This window comes from Miniopterus schreibersii (genome assembly GCF_964146895.1).
Source record: "Miniopterus schreibersii genome assembly, chromosome: 8".
In the NCBI taxonomy this organism is placed as follows: Eukaryota; Metazoa; Chordata; class Mammalia; order Chiroptera; family Miniopteridae; genus Miniopterus; species Miniopterus schreibersii.
This window is the reverse complement of record NC_138109.1, coordinates 46,750,825-46,776,497: the sequence shown is the minus strand read 5'-3', so window position 1 is coordinate 46,776,497 and position 25,673 is coordinate 46,750,825. Positions and strand designations below refer to the sequence as shown.

The window sequence follows — 25,673 nt, the reverse complement described above, 5'->3', positions numbered from 1 at the left end:
ATATACTTGCTGATAATTTCATGTCCAGATTTCCTATTCTGGTTTCCAAGGCTTTCCAAAATTGGATCCCATTTTACTGTGAGGACTTTCTCCCACCTCTCACTGTTTTTCAATAAGCATTTCCCATCTCCAATAGGCTGGTATTCTCATTTTCTTTTATCTTTATGTGTCTTGATCATGCTTTATCTTTATGGGTCTTGACAAAGAAGACACACATAGGAAACGATAATGTGCTTCCAATTCAAGAATTGAGGCAAAAATAGACTTTAAAAGAAAAAATGAATCAAGAAGTTGATAATCTAGAAAATAATGACCAGGATAGCATGATGTTGGTGTCTTAGATCTAAAGATGAACTTGTTTCACATGCTGCCTGGTACAAAGATTTAACCCCTTGGTGGCTACAATGTTTCAATAACTAAGTCTTTCCCTTGTGTATTCTCACAACAAATTTGCACATGCTCACTTTTGGGGACTGTTTTTCTCTCTCACCAAACACATTCATTCAGCAAACTCTTATTTACGTTTATGATCTCAGCTCACGTGTCATTTCTTCCAGGAAGCCCTACCTGACCTACGGTAGCTCTATGTCTTCGGCTTGCTAGTATTCTTTAGAATGCAATTCTCATCTAATCTTGTTTTCCTTTATTTTAGCAGCCCAGACTTAGCTTGTAATTATAAAACCATTAATGTGTTTATCCAGTTAACCTCCGTTTGACCACTAGGTCTTAAACTCCATCAAGAGCATATCTTCTTCATAGAGCCCCAGCACCTATCCATAGGGCTGTAAATAGTAGAGACTCAATAAATAATTATTGAAGAAAAGAATGAAAACTTGCCCATTATTTCCCTTTTCCTCGCCACTCAGCCTACTGACAAGGTAAGGACCTTACTGGGCCATGTAATGGCGACTCAGACATGTAACATGCAGAAGATCAATTTCGCAATGCTGGGATGGATGCCGCGACCGAGCCAGGGCCCCCTGACCGACACGCCTGGACGTTGCCAATCAGAGGCTCTGCTCTCCCACTCGGCCTTCTCCCCATTCTCTCCCCTGAACCTCGGCCCCAGAGCCCAGACCTATGCTTGATAGTTTTCACTGCTTAGCAATAAAACCTCTCCACTAAGTACTAGATTTTTGGCCTTTTAGTGTGTGTGTGTGTGTGTGTGTGTGTGTCTAAATCTTATTGTTCCCTCTTTTGGCTCTCTTCTAGTTTTCTTTATCATTTCCCAATCTGTTGCTTATGGTATCCATTCTAACCCCCAAATACTTTTGGAACTTCCAATGACTTGTTTTTATCTCCAAATTAAAACTTCCATATGTCCCTTATCTATAATCATGAAAAGTCAGTTTATACAAGCAAAGGGAATTTCCTGGACTGTTATTTTATGTTATACCTTGAAACAGTTCCCATCCCACATAGAGAAGGAGATTCTGGATTAAGTACTTGGCACACTTATTTCTAGAAAACCTACCGGAGGTTCATATGGAGAGACAAGGAAAGCTTATCCCAAACTACCTTAAGTTATGTAATTTTTAAGACAAGTTGTTCTGGACATCAATATCCAGATGAGATGATGGGAGGCACTGATAAGCAATAGTGATATTCATTCATTTACTCAAGAAATGTTTTTGAGTATCTGCTAGGAATGATTTTAGGTGTCAGGATGATAACAGCAAACAGAACAAAATGAACAAATAAAACAAGTCCCTGCCTTTATGGAGCTAACATTCTGGTAGTGAGAGAAGATTCTACACAAATAAATACGTAATCTGTCAGATTAAGTGGTCAAGAGTAGAGGTTATTTCTTCTGAGATACTCAATTCATGTCCCATAATAATCTTCATTTTTCTTCATAAGAGTTCCCCGTACATTTGTGGGATTGGGTATTGACTTGTTCTGGGTTTTGCTTTCTGAAAATGAATGGGAAAGTTGCTTTCTCCTTCCAAACATCTGGACTGGGGCTTATTCTATTTCTCCTACTGTGAGATGCTTTCTGAGATAACAAAAGCCTCCCTTTTTCTGCTCCTTTCTCTGTCAAAGAGAGATAAAGTGCCTGGGAAGGATTAGAAACAAGGACCTATGAGAAAAGGACAGTAATAACTAGGATGGTTGGAGCTGGATGAATAAGAGCTATTAGGCTTTTATGTATAAGGATCTCCAGTGTGAAGAATGAACACTAATTCCCTCCACTCAGCAGAATCGATGTGGACTGACGTCCAGACACAAGGATTTCAATAGATAACAAAACATACTGGCAGGGGGACTCTTAGACACTGCACTAAACCGTGCTCTCAGGAGAGACGTTGTGGAATCTCCTCCTTTGTCAGTCTCTGAGGACAAAGTAGATATCAATCTGTCTGGTACAAATAAGAAAAACCCTCTCCTGTAGACAGAGGGTCTGCAATTTCATTCTGGAATTACGTGGCTATTTCCCTCTACTCTCTTAGATCATTGATCATATTTAAAAATGGTTTTTTCCCCCCACTGTTTACATATCGTACTTTACTTAACCCTTCCATAACATCAATCCCTTCATTTGGACTCTAAATCTATGCTTTTAACCACTTTATCAAAGCCACGCTGAGTCAGAGAAGAACCGGGACCAGGTCTCCCGCCTCCTGCTGGAGCCAGTGCTGTAAGGACCGCGTGTCCTGGGCCTCTGCCCGAAGGCCTGGCTCTGGTGACAATCCCGCACAAACCCATCTTGGGCCAAACTACTTTCTTTAGAAAATGACTAAGTGTGGCTGAAGCGTAGTTAATAAAATTGCAGCTGAGATGAGAGTGTGAATCATCTGTCATACCCTGGTTTTTCTTTTACTAATCAGTTGTGAGAAACATTTCAAAATCAGAGAGCAGCAGCAAAGAAATATGAGGTACTCAGGCTTCGTGAGGCAATTAGAGACTAAAGAGCAGAAGGCAGATCGGTCTTCCCGCCTTGACAGTCTTAAAATACACGCCGAGAGAAGACTTCGGTGTTACACTACTCATGGCAGATTTTGACCATAACACGTTTTCTAAGAGGAAATAAAAAATGACTCACTTCAGGACATGCGTTCCACCCTCGCATCAGCAGAGACGATATGGGCTTGGGAATGGAATAGCCGATGGGCGGCCTGATGTGGTGGTAAGCCATGTCTGCCGCCGCGGCCGCTGCAACCAAACGGGCACGTCAGTGTTGAGATTCGCATATTCGCGTCCAGAAACATAGGAACAGGCAACAGTCATCAAGCGTCAATCTGTGCCTCATCCGGAGAGAGTCAAAAAGAACTCTATGTATTTTTTTTAAAGCTTAAACAAAACATTGGATAATCTGATACCATAAGTTTATAAATTCATTCATTTGGTTGTTCATTCAACACATAGTGAGCGGAAGGAATATGCACAGGAGCAAAGGAACATACAAAGGACATGCAAGTAGCAAGTCATTGAGTGCGTGTGTCTGAAACACGGGGTATGCACGCGATGATACAGGATGTAAAGACTGAGAGGCAGATTGGACCAGACTGTACAACCCCATAAATCTCAGGTGAACGGGCTTACACTATATACACAGCAAGGCTTGGGGTGCCACTGAACTTTGCACTTTGAATACCTTGGGAAATATATATTATTTTTTAAGCTTAAATCCCATGACTGGTTACAAGAATGTTAGGGTTTTCATTTTTAATATTTATAAAGCCTCTGTCAGACACTTCACATCCATCTTTTTAGCTAATACCATTCATTGATTGAACGCCCTAGTGTTGCCTGCCTGTTTGGATTTCTGAATATTGCTCATCTCAAACTCCCCATTACTGTGTTATCATTCTTGGGACTTCGTTGCAGATTACTGATTGCCGATTATTTTTCTGCTCTGCAACCAGTGATTTCTATACTCCCTTGGAAACCAAGCTTGTAGCTACTTTTATTAAACACATTTTGTATCAGGCATCATGGTATTTACAGCTATAAGCTCTTTCAATGCCCCTAAAAACCATGCAAGGTATGATGTTACTGTTATGTGGTATGTGTGTGTGTGTGTGTGTGTGTGTATAACAAGTTTTCAATTTATAAAAAAAATTAAATATAACTAGTAGTTGCTGTAGCTTCTTGTTCCAGATTCCAAGTTCTCTTCAGCTACTTCATATTGAAAATACTTTGTGAACAACAGGTGAAATTCTTTTTATTCTCCAGAAAAATTGCTCTGCACCAGTGGGAGGCTAAAGTTCCAGGGAACTGATGCTTCCGGACTTCTAGGCTGTGATGTCATAAGCAACTGTCTGTATCTTAATAGCTCAAGGTATGACCCTCACCCACTACCAGCACACCTAAGTTTGGTCCAATTAATTCTGTTTATAGATCTGATCTAGTGAAGTTATATGCAGTGTGACTTAACATTTTGCTTTACAAGTCAGTCAGAATTAGTATCTAACTTTGCCAAATGTAAATTTATACTTATTCTTTGTAGAATTTTAGGAAATTAAGAGAATTAGAATAAACTTTTATTCAGAGGAAACAAGTGTTGAAATATTTTGAGTATTTCTTATATAACATTTATGTCATTGAGCTTAAGCCTAATATACAATTATGTAATACTTTTTTCTTAAATTAAATATAAGCATTTGCAATGTTATTAAAACTCCATGTTAACATATTTTTTTTAATGACACTGCATTTAGTGTGATTTACCTAATTATTCCTCAATTTTAGGTTGTTCAAATTTGAGGATAAACACTTCAAAGAATGTTTTTCAATATGACTTTCTTGATTTCACAGATTTTTTATGATATTTTGAGGGGAAATTACTATCAAAGAGGCTAACTAAAAACTTTTAATGCATATTATTAAACTGTTTTTCTGAATAGTTGTACTATTTTATACTTTCAATACCAAGTGTGTAAGAAAGTTTTTATTATACCTGCACCAGAATTAGGTTTTCTCACTTTAGAAAAGATTTTTTAATATGAGGGGTAAATACAGGGTGTCCCTCAAAAATGTATACACACTTTAACATCTGATAGCTCAATTGATGTTTCTTTCTTTTCAGATTTAACCCACTGGAATTAATAATTATTCAAAATGTGTAAGCATTTTTGGGGACACCCTGCATATCAGCTCATTAACTGTAGTTTAAATTTTGTTCTTTGATAAGTAGTGAGGTTTAATATTTTCACAAACATTTACTATTTGTCTTTAAAACCATAGTTCATGCCCTTTGCCTGCCTAGCATTTTAATGTTTCATTGCAACAGCTCTTCTAATCTGCAGTGGTTTCAGATAGAAGGCAGTCAGGGGTTTCATTTCCTCTCTCACCTCCAGCCCCTTTGCAGAATATTTGCACTGTCACATTTGCAGACAACTTCTAGCACTATCACATAGAATTATGGTTTCTAGCACTGAGAAAACAAAGAAGCAAAGAGCTGATCAAATCATATTCAGCAAACTTAACATGACTTATAAAATGTATCTTTTGTGTTACAAAATCTAGGCATGTTAGGCTCCTTCTGTAGGCTATTCTTGACTATATTTAATTCTTCTTGGAATGTGGTAAATAAGCAAACAAACTGACGCTTAACGATCATTCATCTAACTCTACTTTTTCACCTTATGGCCATTTGGATATTGTTGAGCTGGAGCAGCTATAAGCACATAAAGCAGTGTAGTGAACATATTTAAACTAATTATACATATCCTAATGGGTGGGAAGGGACTATTCATAAAGTGAGTTAAACTCAGATGCACGTGCCAAACGTCTCCTCTGAAACTCTTTCAGACTCTGATATCAAGTATATAAAGTTACTTGTTTGCTTCTTGGCACTGTGTCTGGAAAATCAGTTTAAGATGAATGATATTTAATTCTTCATTATTCAAAGTAGATTCTGCAGGGCCCTGGCATCCCCTTCTCCCTTTTGCTTTATGCACTCTTGGCAGTGATGCTACTCATTAGCACCTCTGCCATAAAGTGGTCAGTGCTACATGAGGGGTCATGGAATTGAAATTTGTCACCTTTGAGGTTGCTCTGTCAGTCTCGCCTAAGTGGCCATGCTCTACTAACAGCTGGGAAATTTTCTGGTACTCCAGATTCAGAAAAGTTACTGTTAGCCCATTAATCATATTTTACCTTGATTGTCACATAAAATATGTTAAATGATTTATGTAAATGTTGGTTTCTACTTCCACAAAGAAAACTTTGTTATTAAAAGGGAATAAAGTTACATTAAAAATATCAGTAACTTTTTATTGAGCACTTATTCTTTCGTCAGCACTATCCTGAAATAATTATCAGTAGTTTAATAAAGCTTATAATCGAGCTTCTAGAGTAGAGCTGTTGAATAGAACCTTTGGCAGTGATGAAAATATTATTTTGTACTGCTCATTATGGTAGCATATGGCTATTAGGCACTTTGAAAATATGGCTAGTGTAACTGAGAAGCTGAAATTTTAATTTTATTTAATTTTGATTAATATAAATTTAAATAGCCATGTGTGTTTGATGGCTTCCATATCAGTCAGCACAGTTGTAGAGCACTGTCTTTCTCACTCCCATTATCCCCAAAGACAGTTGAATTAAACACAGTCTACTGCGTCAGACTCAAGGGTCTATATAACCCTGGTGTCGATTTGAGGATTCAAGTTCTCCCTTGTTTTATCGAAACTTTATCAAGAAAAGAAAAGCTATGAATGGAGATTGTCAGTGTTGTCTCTCAAAAGAGGGCAGTGAACAAGAGGCCAGACATTCAACATAACATGTGATACCTTCATTCATTCATTCACGTGACAAAATGTATTGAACATTCTATGTGAATGATGACAGGCTAAGAAAAAAAATGAAGTGTTAGGTTTTTCAATAAAATATGGTAAATAAATGCATAATTATGAAGAAATGAATTACTAGATTTTTCTCTGCTTTTTATGGTTCAGTTGTGAAATGTGATTTCTTTTTTCCTGGAATCCTCTTCCTTACACTTTTTTCTTGCATTATATCTCCTGTCACTTAGGTCATAGTTTAGAGGAACTCTGAGTGCCCTTCCTACATCCTGCTGCAGCATCCTGTGCTACAACAGCCTACAGTGTTTTATACTTAATTACCTATTCATTTGATTGCCTCTGCAAATAACTCACAAGTTCCTTGAGGTCAGTGACTGTGGCTTTTCACCATAGTTATCTCCTGTGCGTAGCACAGTGATGGGCAGTTAGTGATAGGCATTCAATAGATACGCACTGAATGAATCAATAAATGAGATAGTTCAAAATAAGGTTTCACTGGAAATAATATAGATCATGGTATATAGAACTTAGTAAACAGTGTCTGTACAAACAAGTGAAGATGAAAGATTAATGCCAATTAATATTTTGCTTATTATTTTCTTAGGACAGAAAATAATTCCTATTCATCAATAAACATTGTAGAATAAAATAATGTTTAGTTTAATATTAACTTACAATACAATTAGGTCAATTATTGAGACCTGGCAGCATATTGCTGATTTTGTTCAAAGCTTTTGGGGAGGGAGCTTCAATAAACTGAAGCAGTGCGATGATTAAGAAATGCCCTTAACAAGGAAATCCAGAGCCCTAACTTCCACTATGGCTTTACTTTTAACTCGCTTGGAGATCCTAATCAAGCTAATTTGCTTCTGTGAGTATTAATTTCTCTAAATTTAAAGATGAAGCAGTGCGGATATAGTGTAATGGTGACAAGCATGGGCTTTGGGGACAGGGAGCCATGCATTTATGTCTTGGCGATACCTCTTACTAGCATAGGACACTGAGCACATATCTTACCCTAATAGAATCCAAAACACAGGTTATTGTTAGAATTAAAAGAGACAGGACATAAAGTATCTGGCACATTGTCAGTTCCAAATAAGTGCTAGCTGTTGTTGTTGCTATAATTATTATCTACATATGTAAGGGTCTTTCTGATTCCTTTTCGTCTGACCCTAGAGAACTGTTGCATGTTTTCTGTTCTGTCTAGACCAGAAATCTTAGTTCCTTTGAGGTTTCTTTGGGTATGAATACCAAGTAGAGCATTGCTTCGAGTACTATGAATTACAAGGCTACAAACCATGGCCATTGTGGAGAGGATGCCGACACATTTCCTCATGATTAGTTTAATTGGCTGTACATTGCGTGTGGACAAATTGGTACTAGATTTTGAATTCCTAAAGTGCTCTATCACTTATTCTCTTTTGTTTTATAAAAGTAAATCCAGGCATTCGTATAAAAAAAGAGAGCAATAAAGTACCATATTTTGTTTGTAAGTTTTGACTAAGATAAAATTGCGAGAATGTATTTTTTTTTCTATTTAGATTGTGTGTATGTGTGTTTCTAAAAAACAGACAATTGATTCTACTTCATTGTTTTTAATGGGCAGGGCTGTGGTGAAACAAAGCTAATGCATTCTACCATCTCAGCAAGGGCTAAGACATTCTTTGTTAAACTGACACTTTTCAATGATGTATCACCAGAGCATATAGCATCTGAGAGAGACCATGAGATTGCAATCTTGAGATTGTACTAAGAATGGCTTAATTTTTTAAACCACATCCCATTCTCATTACAGTCTGTCAGAAGAATAGATTAATTTGCACCATTGTCTGTTCTCATTGCAATCTTTGTCAGTGTAATGAAGTATTGGAATGTTAATATCAGCTATATTCATAGAAATATCACCATCCATTGGACCGATTTGATCTTTTCAGTGATCTGTGTAGTTATTGGCTGGCTCCACTCTTTTCAGTGAAAAACTGATAAGGGTTAGCACGGCAAACATAAAATTTCAGAACTTTAGCTCATTCTTATTTTCCTATCACTTGTCAAAGCCCAGTCCACATCACCAATGTGCTTATGCCCTTTGAGGTTATTATATGTAGGATGTTTTAGGATCCTAATCATATATGGAGAGCATAATCATCTAATATTTAAGCAGGGAGAGCAAATGCAAATGGCTACAAATATGAGACCTATGAGCATAACTGTGTCTCTAAATGTACTTCAATTCATATTTTTAAAACCATATGTGAGACATAAAAAAACCTGCAAGCCATATTTGGTTCCTGGACTGCAGTTTGCAACTCTGAGTTAAAGTCTCAATATGAAGTCTCACCCAAATCTGGCTAGGATAAATTGGCAGATGTTCTTAATTTGCTGTCACATCCCAGACTTAGATCCTGGCATTAAGGCATCCCAGGGCACAGAGTTGAGTCTCCTTGTGAACCAGCTGGCACCACACAGGAAAACAAAAGGGAAACAAGAGGCTCTCTTCTTTGGCCCCAAAGTGTAATCTGAAGGTGATCTGCAAAATTGGTAACCCAGTCAGAAAAAAATGGATTGGATAAAATATATATTGATGGATTAATTCATCTCAGATTTCTTCTTTAGTTTTTCATGATATATCAGAGGTGACAGGCCCAGGAGGGAAATCAAATTGGGAAGGCAGGTGTTGGTTTCTTTCTCTGACGAGTATCCAGGACAGCTCTTGTTTGCCAGGTCATACCAGCTCCTTTTTATCTTGCCTGGTTCTTTCCTCTCTGCTTGGCTTCAGACTTTGGCTCCTTCTGCTTCTAATCTAATCACTTCTCTCACAAATCTGCTCTGTTCCTACATCCACTGACCTCCTGCTGGCTGAGCCAGAAGCCTGGAAGTCACCCTTGACTCCTTCCTCATCCTGTGCTCCCACCTCAATCCATCAGCAAGTCCTATTAAGATCTCCTAAAGCCAATCTCTTCTGTCTCTTCCAAAGCCACTACCCCAGTTAAGGTTTTATAATTCTCTTCTGTATTACCTGGTTTCCTTGCCTATGTTTTGAATCTCTCCAACCCAGCTTTAGGTTTGTGGCAAAAGGAAGCGTTTTAAAAATAATAATAGAGTTGTACTATTACCCTACTTAAAATCCTATGGTGACGTTCACAAGGCCCTTCTGCCATCTGGCTCTAGTTTTACATTTACAGCAGGCATCTTGTAACTGATTCCCTTGTATTCCCTGATTCATCCTTACTGAATTATTTGTGGCTCTCCCCTACCTCTGCACCTTGCCCATACTGTTTTCTGCTGGGACACCTTCTTGATCTCCCCACTATTTACCTAATTAATTAGCACTCATCTTTTAAAGATGTAGTTCAGGTATCATCTGCTCTAAGAATCTTTCCCCAAAATCCTTTTGCCACCACCAGTCTGGGCAGGAGACCCCCCAAGGGGGACCCTCAGCACACTGTGCTTCAATCTAGTTGGGACCTACTTTGCTGTTGTACTTTTCTCACTCCTCCTCTGTACTATGAGGGCCTAGGCAATGCCCGTTTCCTCATTGTTTTCCTCATATTCTAGCTCCGCTCCTGGCCAGAGGAGCATGTAATGATAGCCTAAAGATAGTTATTAATAATAACAGCTAATATTTATTTATCAAGTGCCTACTAATGCCGGCCACCATTCCAACCCTTTGAGGTAGGTTCTATTATTCTCCCCACTTTAAAAAGAAAGAAACTAGCCCAGCCTATGTGGCTCAGTGGTTGAGCATCAACCTATGATCCAGGAGATCCAGGTAGGTTGAGGGTTCGATCCCCAGGAGGGGACATGCAGGAGGCAGCTGATCAATGACTCTCTCATCATTGATGTTTCTATCTCTCTCTTTTTTTCTCCCTCTCTCTGAAATCAATAAAGACATATAAAAAAAAAAAGAAACTGAAATTCTGAATGATAGCTTGGGAAAGTAGCTTGCATGAGGTCACAAGATTCATGCTCTTACACAGTATGCAAATTTCCTTTAGCCTGAAAAATTTTTCCTTAAAAATCGAGTTAATTGCCAACATTTAAAAATCAGATTTTTAAACAAATACACAGAAATTAGTTGATATGATAACAGTGAACAGGTACCCCTGTGTTCCTTCATGGCACTGTTTGGCTGGAGTTGTGTAGCACCTGCCCCACTGAGTCAGAGCATGTCATTTCCTATTCATGACATCATGCCATGTAGAACAGTTGCCTGCATTTTCTGGCCCTGTGGGCATAGTTCTTTCTAAGCCTGAAATTATAAGGTTAATGTGAAGATATCCTATGTAAAAGAGATGCTGACTTCAAGTTCTTCTGAATGCATACCCATTCCTTGCATAATAGTCAATGCTAATATTTGTGCCCTACTTTTATATTTCTCCCAGGAGATAGGATTCTGCTAAATCCAGGAGGGTGAACCATGTGTAATGTTGCTATTACTGTAATTGATAATGCTGTCCCACATTGTAGTCATGGATTTGTTCCTCATGGTAAATGGCTAATATGCAGCTTATACTGAATGTGATGCTTCACATGATTTATTGCTAAACATATGCTAGATTGCCTAACCACTGCAATGATATTAACAGTCTTGTTTCTTGATGCATGGTCACTGTCCCACTTTTAAAAATGCAGCATCTATCATAGACGCACTCTCTTTCTAATAACGTACTATAAATTCTAATATCTGGGATGCTGGAATCAAGTTATTCTTAGGCAAGAATTTTAAGTGTTCTTTTATGGAATATTCTTCCTCCCCAAACAGTAAAGATTTCTGTGGGTACATGAGAGAGGATTTTCATCTCTTTGAAGGTATTCATTTTATAATTTGCAAAGTATAACAGTAGAAAAACAGCAAAATTGTATGTGTGAAATATAAATGTGCTGATAAATGATGACTTAGGGCATGGAGGAGACTGAGCTTAGCTCAGTATTGGAGAATTAAGAAAGATGTGTTTGGAAGAAGTAACATGCAAGACCTAAAGTAAATTGGAGTTAGTATGATGAAAAGAGGAGAAGGCCTTCTCTGACAAATGACTAACATTTGCAAAGACGTGGAAGTGAGGGGACGTGAGACATGCTGGGGAAATGAAATAGTTCCCCGTGACTGGAACGTAGATGAGAGGCTGCAAGTGGCAACAGGTAGACCTGGGAGTAAAGCAAGGACATAATTATGGGGGGCTCAGTGGGTTGTTTTGAGAAATTTTGTTTTTATCTTAAGAGCAAAGAGAAAACATTAGAGATTTTAAGTAAGGGAAGCCAGATGATCAAACTGGAGTTTTTAGAAAACTAAATCTAGCTATAGAATGTCAATTGGTGGGGGAAAAAAAAAAAAGCTGAGCAAAACTGGAGACAAGGATACCATTTATGACATTGTGCAGTATTCTGCATGTGAAATAAGGAAGTAACAGTAAAGAGGGAGGCAAGGGTATAGATTTGAGATATTTAGAAAGCGAGACTGAAAATAGGCAAAGTGGAAAAACAAAGAAAGGAAAGAAGAAAGGGAGGGAGGAGGGAAGAAAGAAAGGAAGGAAAGAGCAGGGTCAAGAAGACTTGATGTGTTTATCTGGGTTTCCTGGGGAATGAGTTCCACTCAAGTAGAGGATCGTAGGAAGCCTACATTTTGCTTTTACTGTCTTACAGTTGCAGAGTTTTCCATTTACAAAGTTCAGCCACAAACATCATCAATCCGCACAGCAATCTTTGTGGTGTCATCATTAACTGCATTTACTAAGGAAACAGCTTGCAAAAAGGCAGCATATTGAGGGAAGCAAAGGAAGACTAGAGCGACTGGAGCATGGAAAGTTAAATGATACGAGCAAGGTTAGAGACAGAGAATCACGCAGGGTCTTCAGGGCATATTAAGAATTTTGAGATTTATTCCTAAGAACATAGGAAGTCATAGGACAATTTTAAACAATGGTGACATAATCAAGTTTATGTTTTTAAACTATTATTCCAGTGGATATGTAGGGACTAAAGAGGAACTGTCCCAGTAATTTAAGTGATCAAGATGGCAGTTTAAACTCGGGTGGTGGTGGATAACGCTTCAGTAAGTAGATAGATTTGAGTTATAGATCTCACCACTCTATTCACTGTTGTACTGGAGATCCTTGCCTTGTGAGAGGCAAGAAAAAGATACAAAAGACATATGGATTGAAATAAATAAATATAATTCTCTTTATTCACAGATGACCTTATCATCTATGTGGAAAATTCTAAAGAGTGTACAAAAATGCTACTTGAACTGATAAGTTAACTTAGCAAATTTGTAGTGTACTTGGTTGCTATTTAAAGATTAATTATATCTCTGTACTAGGAAAGAACCATTGGACATTAAACTTTTAAAAAATAACATTTACAATAGCATCAAGAAACAGAAAATACATAGAAATAGGTCTAAAAATATGTGCAATAATTGTATGATGAAAACTAAAACACATTGATGACAGAAATTAAAGAACTAAATGGATGGAGAGATACACTATGTTTACTGACTGGAAGATTCAATATGTTTAAGTTGTCAATTTCACCCAAATTGATCTATAGATTCAATGCAACCCAATAAAAATACCAGCTTTTTTTGGTAAAAATAGAAAGCTGATTCTAAAATTTATATAAAAAAGCAAAAACCGTAAACTTAATTAAAGCAATTTTAACAAAGTTGGAGGATTCACATTACATGTCAAGACTTACTATAATCTATCAATAGTCTGGTAGTGGTATAAGGGTAGACATATCAATGGAACAGAATAGTGTCCAGAAATAAATACACACAGATCTGGTCAACTGATTTTTAACAAAGATACCAAACAAATTTAATAGAGAGAGTTTTTCAACTAATCATGCTGAAAAATTGGAAATCTATATAAAAAACAAACCAATAAAGTAACAAAAGAATAGCAAACTCAACTCATACCTTGCACAATTTAAAAAAAAAAAACTTAACTTGATCTTACAAATATAAAATTTAAATCTATAAGTCTTCTATAAGAAAACATAGGAGGGAATCTTTGTGCCCGTGGGTGAGGCAAGAATATTTTAGTTAGGATACACTAAAAATTTGATTTAAAATTTTGATTAGGTGGAGTTTATTGAGATTTAAAACTGCTTTATTTGAAAGATATTGCTAAGAAAATGAAAAGGCAAGCCACAGACTACAGAAAAATACTTGCAAAACACATAGCAGATGAAAGAGCTCTACTTTGCCTGGCCGGGCGTGGCTCAGCGGTTGAGCATTGACCTGGGATCCAAGCGATCGGGGTTTGATTCCCGGTCAGGGCACATGCCCGGGTTGCGGGCTCAATCAATGACTCTCTCATCATTGATGTTTCTCTCTCTCTCTTCCTCTCCTTTCCTCTCTCTGAAATCAATAAAGATATATTTAAAAAAAAAAAAAAAAGAGCTCTACTTAGAATCTAGGAGTCCTTACAACTAAATAATGAGGCAATGTGAACAGCAAATAAACACATGAAATGATTATCAACATCATAAGCTATTAGAGAAATATAAAATAATGCCACAATGATATAACATGATACACTTACTCTAGTGACTAATATTTTAATTTAAATAAATAATGAAAAAGTGCTGACGAGGATATGGAGCAGCTGAAATTCTCATACACTACTGGTAGGAATCCATAATGGTACAAACAGCTTGGGAAAACTCTTACCAGAAGATCTAGTAACCCATCTCTTACATATTTATCTAAGAGTAATGAAACATCCATACAAAGATATGGTTTTAGCAATTTTATTCATAATAGCCCCAAAGTGAGAATTATTCAAATGACCACCAGCTTGTCGATGCATAAACAAACTGAGGTACATCAACACAATGGAATATCACACAGGAATGTAAAAGTATTAATTACTGATGAAAGCAACCACAGAATTCCATTTACATGACATTCTGAAAAATGCAAACCTGTAGGCACAGAAATGAGTTTAGTGGTTGCCAGGGGCTGGAGGTGGGAAAAGTCGCATCAGGGATCTTTCTGAAGGGATAGAAATGCACTATCTTGTGATCGTATTTGTGGATATACAACTGTACGTTCTTATTAAAACTCTTTGAACTGTTAACCTCAAATGATAAGTTTTACTGTATATAAATTATCCTTTAATAAACTTTATTTTTTTTTTAAATTGTTGCAGTATAAATGATCAAGATGGTGGCTTGAGGTAGGATGGCGGTGGATGGGGGTAAGGAGTAGATAAATCCAAGAGGTGTTTACGACATGAAATCAACAGGAATAGGTGAATGGACCGACAAAGAAAATGAAAGGAAGGAAGATATATCTCTCTCCTATGAAAAATACTACACTAGATTTAGAATTATTGGATTATTTAGAATTAGTGGATTTTTTAATATAGTCACTAGTCTTAATCAGAATGAAAATTCTGAGGGGTAAAGAGATAGCAGCACGTAGAGGAAAACGTCACGATTGGCAAGGTTGGTTCAGTTCAAAGCAGAGCTCCTATATCCACACTATAATAATGGCAAACTCTCATCGTTTAAAACTATGGAGAGTATACAGAGAGAGATTAGGACAATTCAATAATCATTGTACTTAATAGACCATATAATTTGTGCAAAGCTCTCCGTTAGACACTGTTGCTGAATGTAATTAAAGACCACATGGTATTAAGGAGAAAGATACCTTGAGAAGAAAATATGAAATGCAGCTTTTGCTCTGTACATGAACACTAATCATTATGATGATCCTGGTTAAGACTTTTACCTTACGAGCATACGTGTTTGTAAGATTTGTCTTTCCCTATGATCACTTTTGACTTTATTCTTCTGAAATATCGTGATAGGCTGGCCACCAGGAGCTTACAATATAATTTGTTTAAAATGTATTTATGATTTAATTTGTAAACAACCTTTCATGCATGCTTGATTTGGGGGATGCAAAGTCCTTAAGTACTTTCCAGCCTAATGTTGGATATGAGTAAGTAAACAGTGTGACAAGACATGAAAGAAACCGAAATAAAATGAAGAGACAGATGCGATGCAATTAAAATTTTACTTTAGCCCAGGTGGGCGTGGCTCAGCGGTTGAGCATCGACCTAGGATCCAGGCGATCGGGGTTCGATTCCCGGTCAGGGCCCATGCCTGGGTTGCAGGCTCGATCCCCAGTCAGGGGTGTGCAGGAGGCAGCCAATCAATGACTCTCTCATCATTGATGTTTCTATCTTTCTTTCTCTCTCCCTTCCTTTCTCTGAAATCAATAAAGATATATTAAAAAAAAAAAATTTTACTTTAAACCTCAAATCCTGTGTTTAAATTCCCTTACTCTACCATCTACAGGGACATCGAGTATAATATATATAATCAACAACATTAGGTTCACTCTCAGAGGCCCATTTTTGGAATGTGTCCATATATGTAACACAAAATTATTAGGAAAAGTAATTCTCTTTTGTAAAATGTGAAACAAGCAGAAAGAAGTCTTGACAAGTTATTTTTCTGCGTCGCTACTTTCAACTCACCCCTCCATACACACTAGAAAGACACTTCCGGAATCTAATATCTAAAGATGATTATTGCACTGTCCACATTATTTGTACCTACATGTCACATTGTCATAGTCATTTGCTTGTTTTATTAATAACAGACAAAGCGAAGCCCTAAACTTTAATAAAATATACCTACACTTTTGTGTGCCTATGTCTAAAATCACAGAATTAGATCATTAAGTTTTCTGGATTGGGCACACACCTTAAAACAATTTGAGATTGTTTACTTACCTTTCCCCTTGCCAACCTGCCAAGACTAATCATTCATTTTGGGGGGAAAAAGTGTTTCTTGAAGTTGTAAAAGTGTACAGAACTAAGGAAAACAGAAACTTTAATTGCAGCATCGCTTACCTGGCTTGAGATGAGCAAAAGGAATTTCTCCGGTGAGAAGTTCCCACAGACACAGAGCGTAGCTGAAGACATCGGCTTTGATGGTGTAGCGCGTGCACTGCGTGAACACCTCGGGGGCCATCCAGCGCAGGTTCTGTGTGTGGAGAGGCAACCACAGTTATTCTATTTATCATGTGTTTACTTCTTCCACCCTAGAGCAGTGCTCTTCTTAGTAAGGACTTTTAAGTGTTCTCCCAATATTCTCCCAAGACCTAAACGTGAAATAACATCCATACTGGACTGCCCTCAATTTGTGCAATAAATTGGCTTGTTTATAGATAAATAATGTGCTTACTGTTGTTCAGTTTTTCATAGGGCATTTTTTTTAATCATTGGAAGATTTGTTTGTTTGTTTGTTTACCTCTGAGCATGTTTCCCCAGAAGCCTTAAGTTTCTGAATAGCCAGCCATGGGTTCATCCAGGAAACCTATGTTTCCCTGGGAGTAAATCTACACAATGTGGGAGGCACCTTCCCTCCCTTAGATTTTCAGGTTGTAATTTAGGAAATCACTAAATGAGGCCCATAAATAGTGCTTCCTGGAGTGCCCAGAATATACCTATGAAGGAGATTTCTCACTGGCAGGATCAGGTCTGTCATATCTCCTTTGTTTGCCCAGACCTGTAATTTCTAAAAGCTTCTTGTGAAATATCCCAGAAATAAAGCACAGAAATGTTACAAGTCAGTTTCTCTGTACAAATTTCTATCCTCATGTTTATATGACATTATTTGCATTCTTTTCTCTTGCAATTAAGTATTTTTCAGTTTTAGGATATTTCCATTCTGAAATGCAAATGCATACATTTGATTTACTTGCGGTTTAGGAAACAGCACTAGATTTTGAGTTAGAAGATGCAGCTTCTAGGTTTGGCTCTGCCAATATCTGGGGAGCTCTGGACAAGTGTCTTATGCTTTCTGGAATTTAGATTCCTCAAGGGCATAACAGGAGGAAAGCCCTTCCAGGTCTAAAACCCCTTGGCTCCACAATCATATCAATGAACTTTGCCAAAAACCATCTTTCTTTGGATATCCACAGAAGGAAACCAGTATTCTTACTGCAATTCTGTGTGTAGTGCTGGCTGTTGGTAATTCTTTTGAAGTGTCTACCTTATTTTGAAATCATGCATAATTATAGCTTTCCAAGAACATCTTTATTCCGATTAGGGAGCTCACATGCATTCTTCCACGTGAGCTTTCACATTCCGCACAGCCTCCATTTATACAGCAGATGATGTGTTGTGTCATAACATTGCATAAGTGGGAGTAGGCATACAGTATGCCCAATTTCTCACAGGCGGGTAATAGAATAATTAGCAAACTCACATAAGGCCACATATCTGGTAAGAAACAAAATAGCCTTCAAAACAAATTTAGAGTAGTGCTGTGCTTAAAGACTATGCTACCACGATAAAAGGATGTAACTTGCTGCTGGGGAAATGCAATTCAATTCCATTCAACGAGAAAGTTTGTTTAGTCGGAGAGTCTCAACTGGCTGCATTTTTAGAATCACCTGGGGGAACTTTTAAAAGATAGAGGTACACAAAAATCAACCCTAGGCCAATAAAATCAGAATTTCTGGGAATTAGATGTAGATAGTACGCTTTTAAAAAGTTCCCAAAGTTATTTAAATGTGCAACCTGGGTTGAGCACCACTGATTTAGCTCTCTCTAGGTCCCAGATACTAGATGAGGTCTCTGTGTCCTGTCAAAAGAGGACACACCCTTCACACCTCCCTGGCCTTACATCCTATAATTTTTCTCCTTGCTTATTTCACTCTAGTCACTCTGGCCTTGAACACACAAAGAACTCTGCTGCCTCAGGGCCTTTGCACTTGCTGTTTCCCCTGTCTACACTGCACTTTCCCTGACATGGGTAACTCCCACATCAGGTCTCTTATGGAATGTTATCTTTCCCTCTCACCCTATCTAAATGGCACCCTCTTCACTCTACATTCATACGCTCTGCTTAGTTTTTTCTACATAACACTTCCTGCCACTTATTTTGCTAACTTGTTCAGAGTCTGTCTTCTTCTAGTAGAATATTAGCTCCATAGAAACAAGAACTTAATTTTGTTCACTATAATATCCCCAGTTCCTAAATGAATGCCTGGCATCTAGAAAGTGTTTCATAAATGCTTGTTGAATGAATGGGTGAAAGCTAACTGGGGACGCCAACATGTATAATCCTAGTTTGATACAACTTAGTCATCACGTTTTGCCCGCCTTCCTCTCTAACCCATCTCTCACATTTTCTCCCTCACGCAGTACATGCCAAGAGTGCCAAGCTACATGAAGTGCCCCCGGAAAGTCTGGCACTTCTCATCCACCCCTTTGTTCACACTGTTGTTTACACTGCCTGGCAACCCCTCCTGTGTCTCCCACACCTGATTTACACCTACTCATCCCACCTGAGCTCCCAGGGCTCTGTCACACCTGATCATGAAACTGCACGCTGCTTCGAATTGATCTCCTTATTAGTGTTTCCCTCACTAGAAAACGAGCTCCTGGAGATCCAGGACGCTGTGCACTCCTGGCCCCTTGCACAATGCCTGGCACATGGTAGGCCCTCAATAAATGTTTGCTGAATGAATAAAAGTGCAACCCGGTAGTGCAAAGCGCTGCAAAAACACAGAGAGAAAAGTGTATGGGGAGGAGGTGGAAGGGCGCACAGATTATGGAAAGAGAGGTACTTAAAATAAATACAATTTCCTGGGCGCTGCAAGAAACGTAGGCTTCCTCCAGGTGGGGTGCAGCGAGCACCACGCTGCAGAGTCGCAGGGATGTGAGAGCGAATGGCATGTCTGGAAGATGGATAGGTGGGTTGTGTGCTGGGACACAGGGAACCCGAGAGAACTTGGCATGGGACGGGAGGTCACAGAGGGGTCAGGGCCTGACTGGGCGGGGCGGGAGGCTGCCAGGCAAAGGACTGGGGTTCTGGCCTATGGGAAGTGGGCACTGCTGATGGTCTACAGGAGGAAGTCAACCGTCAAGGCAGCGCCCGGGTGATTCTGCAAAGCCTGCGCTGGGAGAGAGGACCGCAGTTAGAAGCCTGCTGCCATAGCCCGGGAGCAGATGAGGCCTGGGATGAACTCGAAAATGAAGAAAAGACAGACACAGCCAGGGGAAATGATCGAGTTATGTGCCAGCGGAAGCAGGAAAAGGGAGGCCTGAAGAGGTCCCCCAGGCTTGGGTAATTATATAGCACAGATAGTCCAGAAAGAGAAGCGTGCTCTGTTCCTGGGGGGGGTGGGGGGTGGAGGGGAGGGCAGGTGATGAATTTAATTGCAAACATTTGAGTACAATTATGCTTGTTTCATAAGTTATCACTTATACTATTTTACTTAAACATTAATGCTTAGCTATACCACCTCCCGCCTTATCATATTAAAGTGGAAAACCAGTTGTTAATAGATGCTGATGAGCTACAAATTTTATAGTGAGTTACCTATTAAGTCTTAACTATGCTATTTAATAAGGAGATCTAAATATGAGAGCCAATTATCCATGCCTGCCATGTACTTTTCAGCTACAGTTGAAACAAATTCTATATTATGGTATTGATAACATTTCCCAAATATATATCTAATCTATTTCTCTGGGAGAACCTTGAAATAGGTTTTTGGAGGGCTTACTGAAAATAAAAGCATAAAACATTATCCTGCCCCTGGGACAATGACATTTCTTCCACTTAAAACTGCTCTCCTCTCACTTCCTCTCATGCTGAGTTTACACATTTTAATTGTTTCATAATTATAGGGAACGCAAGCAGCAGCAAACCCCGGGCTGTTTAGTCATGTTGTCTTCATCCAGAGACTGGAGAAATCTTGATTCTGCGGGAAATGAAACAAATCCATGTCAAGTGAAATATCTTAAAACCGAGGTCAAAGATTACAGCTCAATTTTCGAAACCCTAAGAAACCTCTATCTTCTTTAAATTCTCAGTTTCTTTATTTTAGCTGAGGATATCAGAGGGGTGGGGGACTGAGAAGAAATAATATACTTTAAGAAAATCAGGGTCATTGAGATTTGAATGACTGAGATAAGTACTGCTGACAGGGTGAAATCAGTTTTAACATCAGGCACACAATATTAGGCACAAACGAGGAAGGAGGAAGAAACTGACATCACTTAAGGTATTCATGAAAATCTCACCTCCAAAATCTGCCACCACAGCATGCCCATCTTCATAGAGAAGAATATTGTGACTATATAAAACAAAACAAAACGCAGACTTTGAGTATACTTTATTTCCTAATTCAACTGGCCCCTCAAGAAAGAGGACAATAGCAGCCATTAGTTTAACCCATAATCTAAACAAGTCCCAAAGGCTAACAGAGAGATCTCAGTCTAGTTACTCTAATTTTCTTAGTTTCCTAATTCAAAAAGAATATTTAAAACTTGTGATCATCTTATATCTGACTTTGAAATTATACAAAGTATCCTACTTTAGATAAACTCTCTAAAGTTGTCTAAACGACAAATTAGCTGAAGATCAGATTTTTAGCTCTTTGAAGCTCATTTGTTAACACAATTGTGGTTACAGGCAAAGCATAAAAGCATTTGTGAGCCTATTAGAGTCAGAGCAGGGAAACCAACTTGCAGGAACCCTAAGCGCAAGGACAGTTCAAGGTAGGGCCTGACATGAAAAGGACTCTATGAAAAATGTCTTGGCCAATACGTTCTTGCTACAATCTCAGGACAAAGGAGTGTTTTTAAGGCCTGTGAGCTGAAACTAGCTAAATTACTTTTGAAGATCTTGGGGAAGAAAAGTGTTTAAAGGTCATCAAAGTTCTCCTTTCCAACCCAGAATTCAAACTAAATTAAGAGTATCCTTTTGAAGAAGTAAACCAAGGCTGGGACAACCTGAAGAGAGGTCATTTGTCCCACACACTAGTGAATTGAGGCGCTGGACATCAGACAAGCATATTGTGAGCTAAGAGTGTCTTTAACAGCTTCTTACTGATTGCTTTTCTTAAGTACAGTATAGGGAATATAGTCAATAATATTGTAGTAACTCTGTATGGTATCAGGTGGGTTCTAGACTTATTAGGGAGATCACTTGGTAATTTATATAAATGTCTAACCACTATGCTATATACCTGAAATTAATATAATATTGAATGTCAACTGCAACTGAAAAATAAAATAAAAACTTTAAAGATAAATGAGCCATTTCAGTATTAGAAGATGGCCCACTGGATTTCTTTTAGTGCACGTAGACTATGTTATATTTATATCTGCTTTATCCTTAATTGTTTTGTTTCATAATCAAAAATAATGAAAACATTATTTCCTAGTGCTTAATAAATCCAGTATGATATTATTTATTTAAGTGGCTTTCTGGTATGGACTTGAGCTTTATAAAAAAAAAATCACTTTTAAAGTTCTGTTATATTATTAATGAATTTAACTTTTGTGATATATGCTTAATCCCTTTTTCACCTACCAAAAATCTAGAATGTGTTCAAGTTCACTTTGCTCGGAAGAGTCCAGTGCAGGAGTAATTGAGGATGTCAGAACAACCCCTCCCCAAGATGCTGTCTTTAACTGCAAATGACCAGTTAATACATGTGATGAGACTGATTCTGTCAAAACAATAAGCTCTACAGCATTGTTGTGGATGTTCATGCTGGAAGTTCAAATGCAACAAGAAAAATGCATCTAAATGCTGTACTACTGGATTCCCTGAAGGCTTTAGGGGGGTTCTATATCACAGTCCCTTAGCCTATCAAAGGATAATGAGAATTACATTTTATAAATATTAGTAAAATACATACTGACCTGGATTCACCAGTCACATTAAATGATTCTATGTAAAACAGCCTATTAGTTTATTTTTAATTCAAATGAGTTATCTAGAATAGTGTATATATATTTAAAAAAAACTTGAGCAGCATAATTTCAGTCTATAAAATAGATTTGAAATGGAGCTGCTCTAGTTAAGTACGTAGAGGGAAAGCTCACAGAACACTTTAACTTTCATCTTTTCCAAAATAGTAGTCACTGAGGCAATAGCTTAAAACCCTGGATCTAGAAAAGCCCCCAAATAAAGTTAGATTTCTAGGGAATATTTTGTTTACTTATTTACTCGTTTAAATTTCTTTCAAAGTAAATATTTTATGCTTCTAAGAATGATTATACCAGCTTGCTGAACTTGGAGTGGAATGTTTAGCAATATTTTACTCTTCTATTGTTAGCATAGGCAGCTAGGAGTTAACAAAAGAGCAGGGAGCTACCCTGGCTGAGCCTGATTCAGTCTGGATGTTACAGTTTCAGACACCCCAGGGGAAAGCCACATCCACCGCCAGGGGGGACTTAATCCTCTGGAGATCAGCTTTCCAGTTTCCCCAGGGGGATAACTAGCTATTAGCCAGGATTACCAAGGGAGAGGCGGGGAATTCCTCTGCTGGGCACCAGTGCAATAGAAGCCAGGATGGCAACCACAACAGGGAGGTGTCTAACCTGGGGAAAGGATGGGATTGAATGAAAGCATGAAACCCCGGAGATCTAGGAAAGGGATTGGATAGGGAGAAGGTCCAGCACAAGCCCAGGAAGGATTAGGAAAGAGATTGGTTAGTTTGAAAGAAAGCCTCTCTCTGCAAAGCCCAAGGTAATATAATGAAAGCTTAACCAAGACCCCTCTTGGCAGCCAGCATTCATTCGGCCGTGTGTTCTCACTTGTTGCAGCCGTGGGGGCTGGGCAGACATAGGGGGCCAGAGTGCAGCTGGGAACAGAGACTAAGTTCACCAGGTGGGGACAGAGACTGAGATGGACTAAGCTTTGACATAGACTAAACTGAATTATGGCAGCTTCTGATGCCCTGCCGATGCTGAGTAATGGCACAATATCTCCGGACTCTGGCCCATCTTTAGGCCTTGGTGAAGACGAGGGTGGTCTTCACCCACAGTGGGACAGAGCTAAGCTACCTGGTCATGGATAAGACACTGAGCACCTGGGGACAGTCCTTTGTGTTTGTTCCAGTTCCAATAAATAAATCTTATCACTACACCTCAACTTCCTATGCGTGGGTCCCTGAAATGCTTTTTTTGTGTCTCCATGAAAGAGCCCTATTTCCACTGGCAACACTATGAGAGAAATTTAAGTGAATTTGGTCACTGGTCCATCCAGTGCATTATGGTATGAGAGGCATCGTGTCTCAGGATGCAGGAATTATGTTCATTGCTGTACCTCTAGCATTTTTAGCATGCTGCTTATTACATAGGAGTATTCAGTACACATTGTTGAACAAATAAATTAATTAAAAGAAATTTAAAGTACACAATCATGAGTTTAGAAAGGTAAAGGTTATAGTATTAGTTAATCAGCAAGTATTTATAGAACACCACTCATCAATCAATAAGTAAACATTTAAAATGTAGATAGCCTAGCCGGGCATGGCTCAGCAGTTGAGCATCGACCTATGATCCAGGCGATCAGAGTTCGATTCCAGGTCAGGGCACATGCCCGGGTTGTGGGCTCAATCCCCAGTCAGGGGTGTACAGGAGGCAGCCAATCAATGACTCTCTCATCACTAATGTTTCTCTCTCTCTCTCTCCCTCTCCTTTCCTCTCTCTGAAATCGATAAAGATATATTAAATAAATAAATAAATAAATAAATAAATAAATAAATAAATAAAATAAAATAAAATAAAATGTAGATAATCCTACAATTGGAAGAGACATTAGAAGTAACTTAGTTAAACCCTTTTAGTTTATAAAGGAGTTGCCCAAAGCTCAGAGAATTTAGGTGTATCAACAGAGATTATATAAGTAGCCACTGGCAGTGAAGACACAGAGCCCAGTTTATCTGGGTCACCATCTCAGATCTTAGAATAGTGCCTGGCAAATAGTAAGTGATTAATTAATTTTATGAATCATCCTTGTGTCATTACAGACCTTTCCCCAAAGCAGAATATTTACTTTCTCACATTATCAAGACATTCTGAGAGAAGCAAATGATGAAAGGCATAGATCTCATCTTCAAGGAGCTTATAGTCAGCTGATGAAAATGAAGATAAACATGAGCAATACAAGAATTTAATAAAACAGGGTAGATTTTTAAAAATAATGAGCTTTGAAGTGGACCTTGAGGGACAGCCCCAAATACTGGCTGAGAGCTGATCATGCACCAGGAAGTTTTCTATGTACTGAGATATAGTGGTTGACAAGACAGGCCACGAGCTTGTGAGCTTATGTTGTAGAGAGTAGGAAATGAGGCAGAGGCAAAGGAGAAAGGAAGTACAGTTTGGGGGACTATCTTGGTAAAGGCCAAGAGATAGGAATGAGAATAACGAGGGGAAGTTGGGTGGAAGAGGTGTTGGATTACAAGGGAATTTGAAAGCCAGGAGAGTAATTCTTGGCTTGATACAAGGAGCTAACAGGTTTTTATGCATAGGGTGCAATTCTCTGAAAGGAGAGACTAATGTAAAAACTTTAGGCTCTAGGTACCAAAGGGCTAAAGTAAGAAGATAGAGTAAAAAACAAACAAACAAAAGATAGGGTGAACTCATCGAAACATCTGAAAGAAGTGTCGAAATCTTGGGGGAGCTTAGATTTAGAGAAAAAAAAAAGAGAAAATTCTGCTTGGGTGAAGAGAGACCTGCTAGCTAGTGCCCAAAATGCCTGTGTTCAAAGAACAATTGTAAGGCAATGAGAATGAAGCCAATAAGCTTCATAAATCTAATAAATCTAGTACCTTTGTACCACCAAGACTCAGCAGGTAAAGACTAAGCCTCTCCCCTTCCAGGGCATGGTTGATATGTCATTTGTAGGTGAATGAGACACAGTTACTCTGAACAGAGAACTTACAAACTGACCTGGGAAGGAAGCCAGGAACCTAACGAGTGGCAGTGCCATGAAGACCATCATCAAGATCAGAAGAGAGAAATAAAAGAAAGGTGATGGGCGTTGCAAGACTTTTTCTCCTACAGATGACTGCCTGGGATGTTCATTTGTATCTGTTTGCTTTTGTTTAAAACTCTGGGGAGAAGAAGTCTTAAGTGACATGTGACA

At 38.4% G+C, this 25,673-nt stretch overlaps 1 protein-coding gene across 6 annotated transcripts in view; it reads right to left on the bottom strand.

The window, feature by feature from the left end:
* The window catches only part of TNNI3K (TNNI3 interacting kinase), a 255,436-nt gene that overhangs the window by 72,407 nt on the left and 157,356 nt on the right, over positions 1-25,673 (bottom strand). For 5 of the 6 annotated variants that reach the window (XM_081144739.1, XM_081144743.1, XM_081144741.1 and 2 more), the window contains 4 exons: positions 20,813-20,865; positions 20,438-20,490; positions 16,625-16,757; positions 3,044-3,153 (listed from right to left, as the gene is read on the bottom strand). In XM_081144739.1, the coding sequence (XP_081000865.1) occupies positions 3,044-3,153; positions 16,625-16,757; positions 20,438-20,490; positions 20,813-20,865 (349 nt within the window). The remainder of the gene's footprint in view (positions 1-3,043; positions 3,154-16,624; positions 16,758-20,437; positions 20,491-20,812; positions 20,866-25,673) is intronic. The other variant, XR_013999362.1, reaches the window with a different exon arrangement.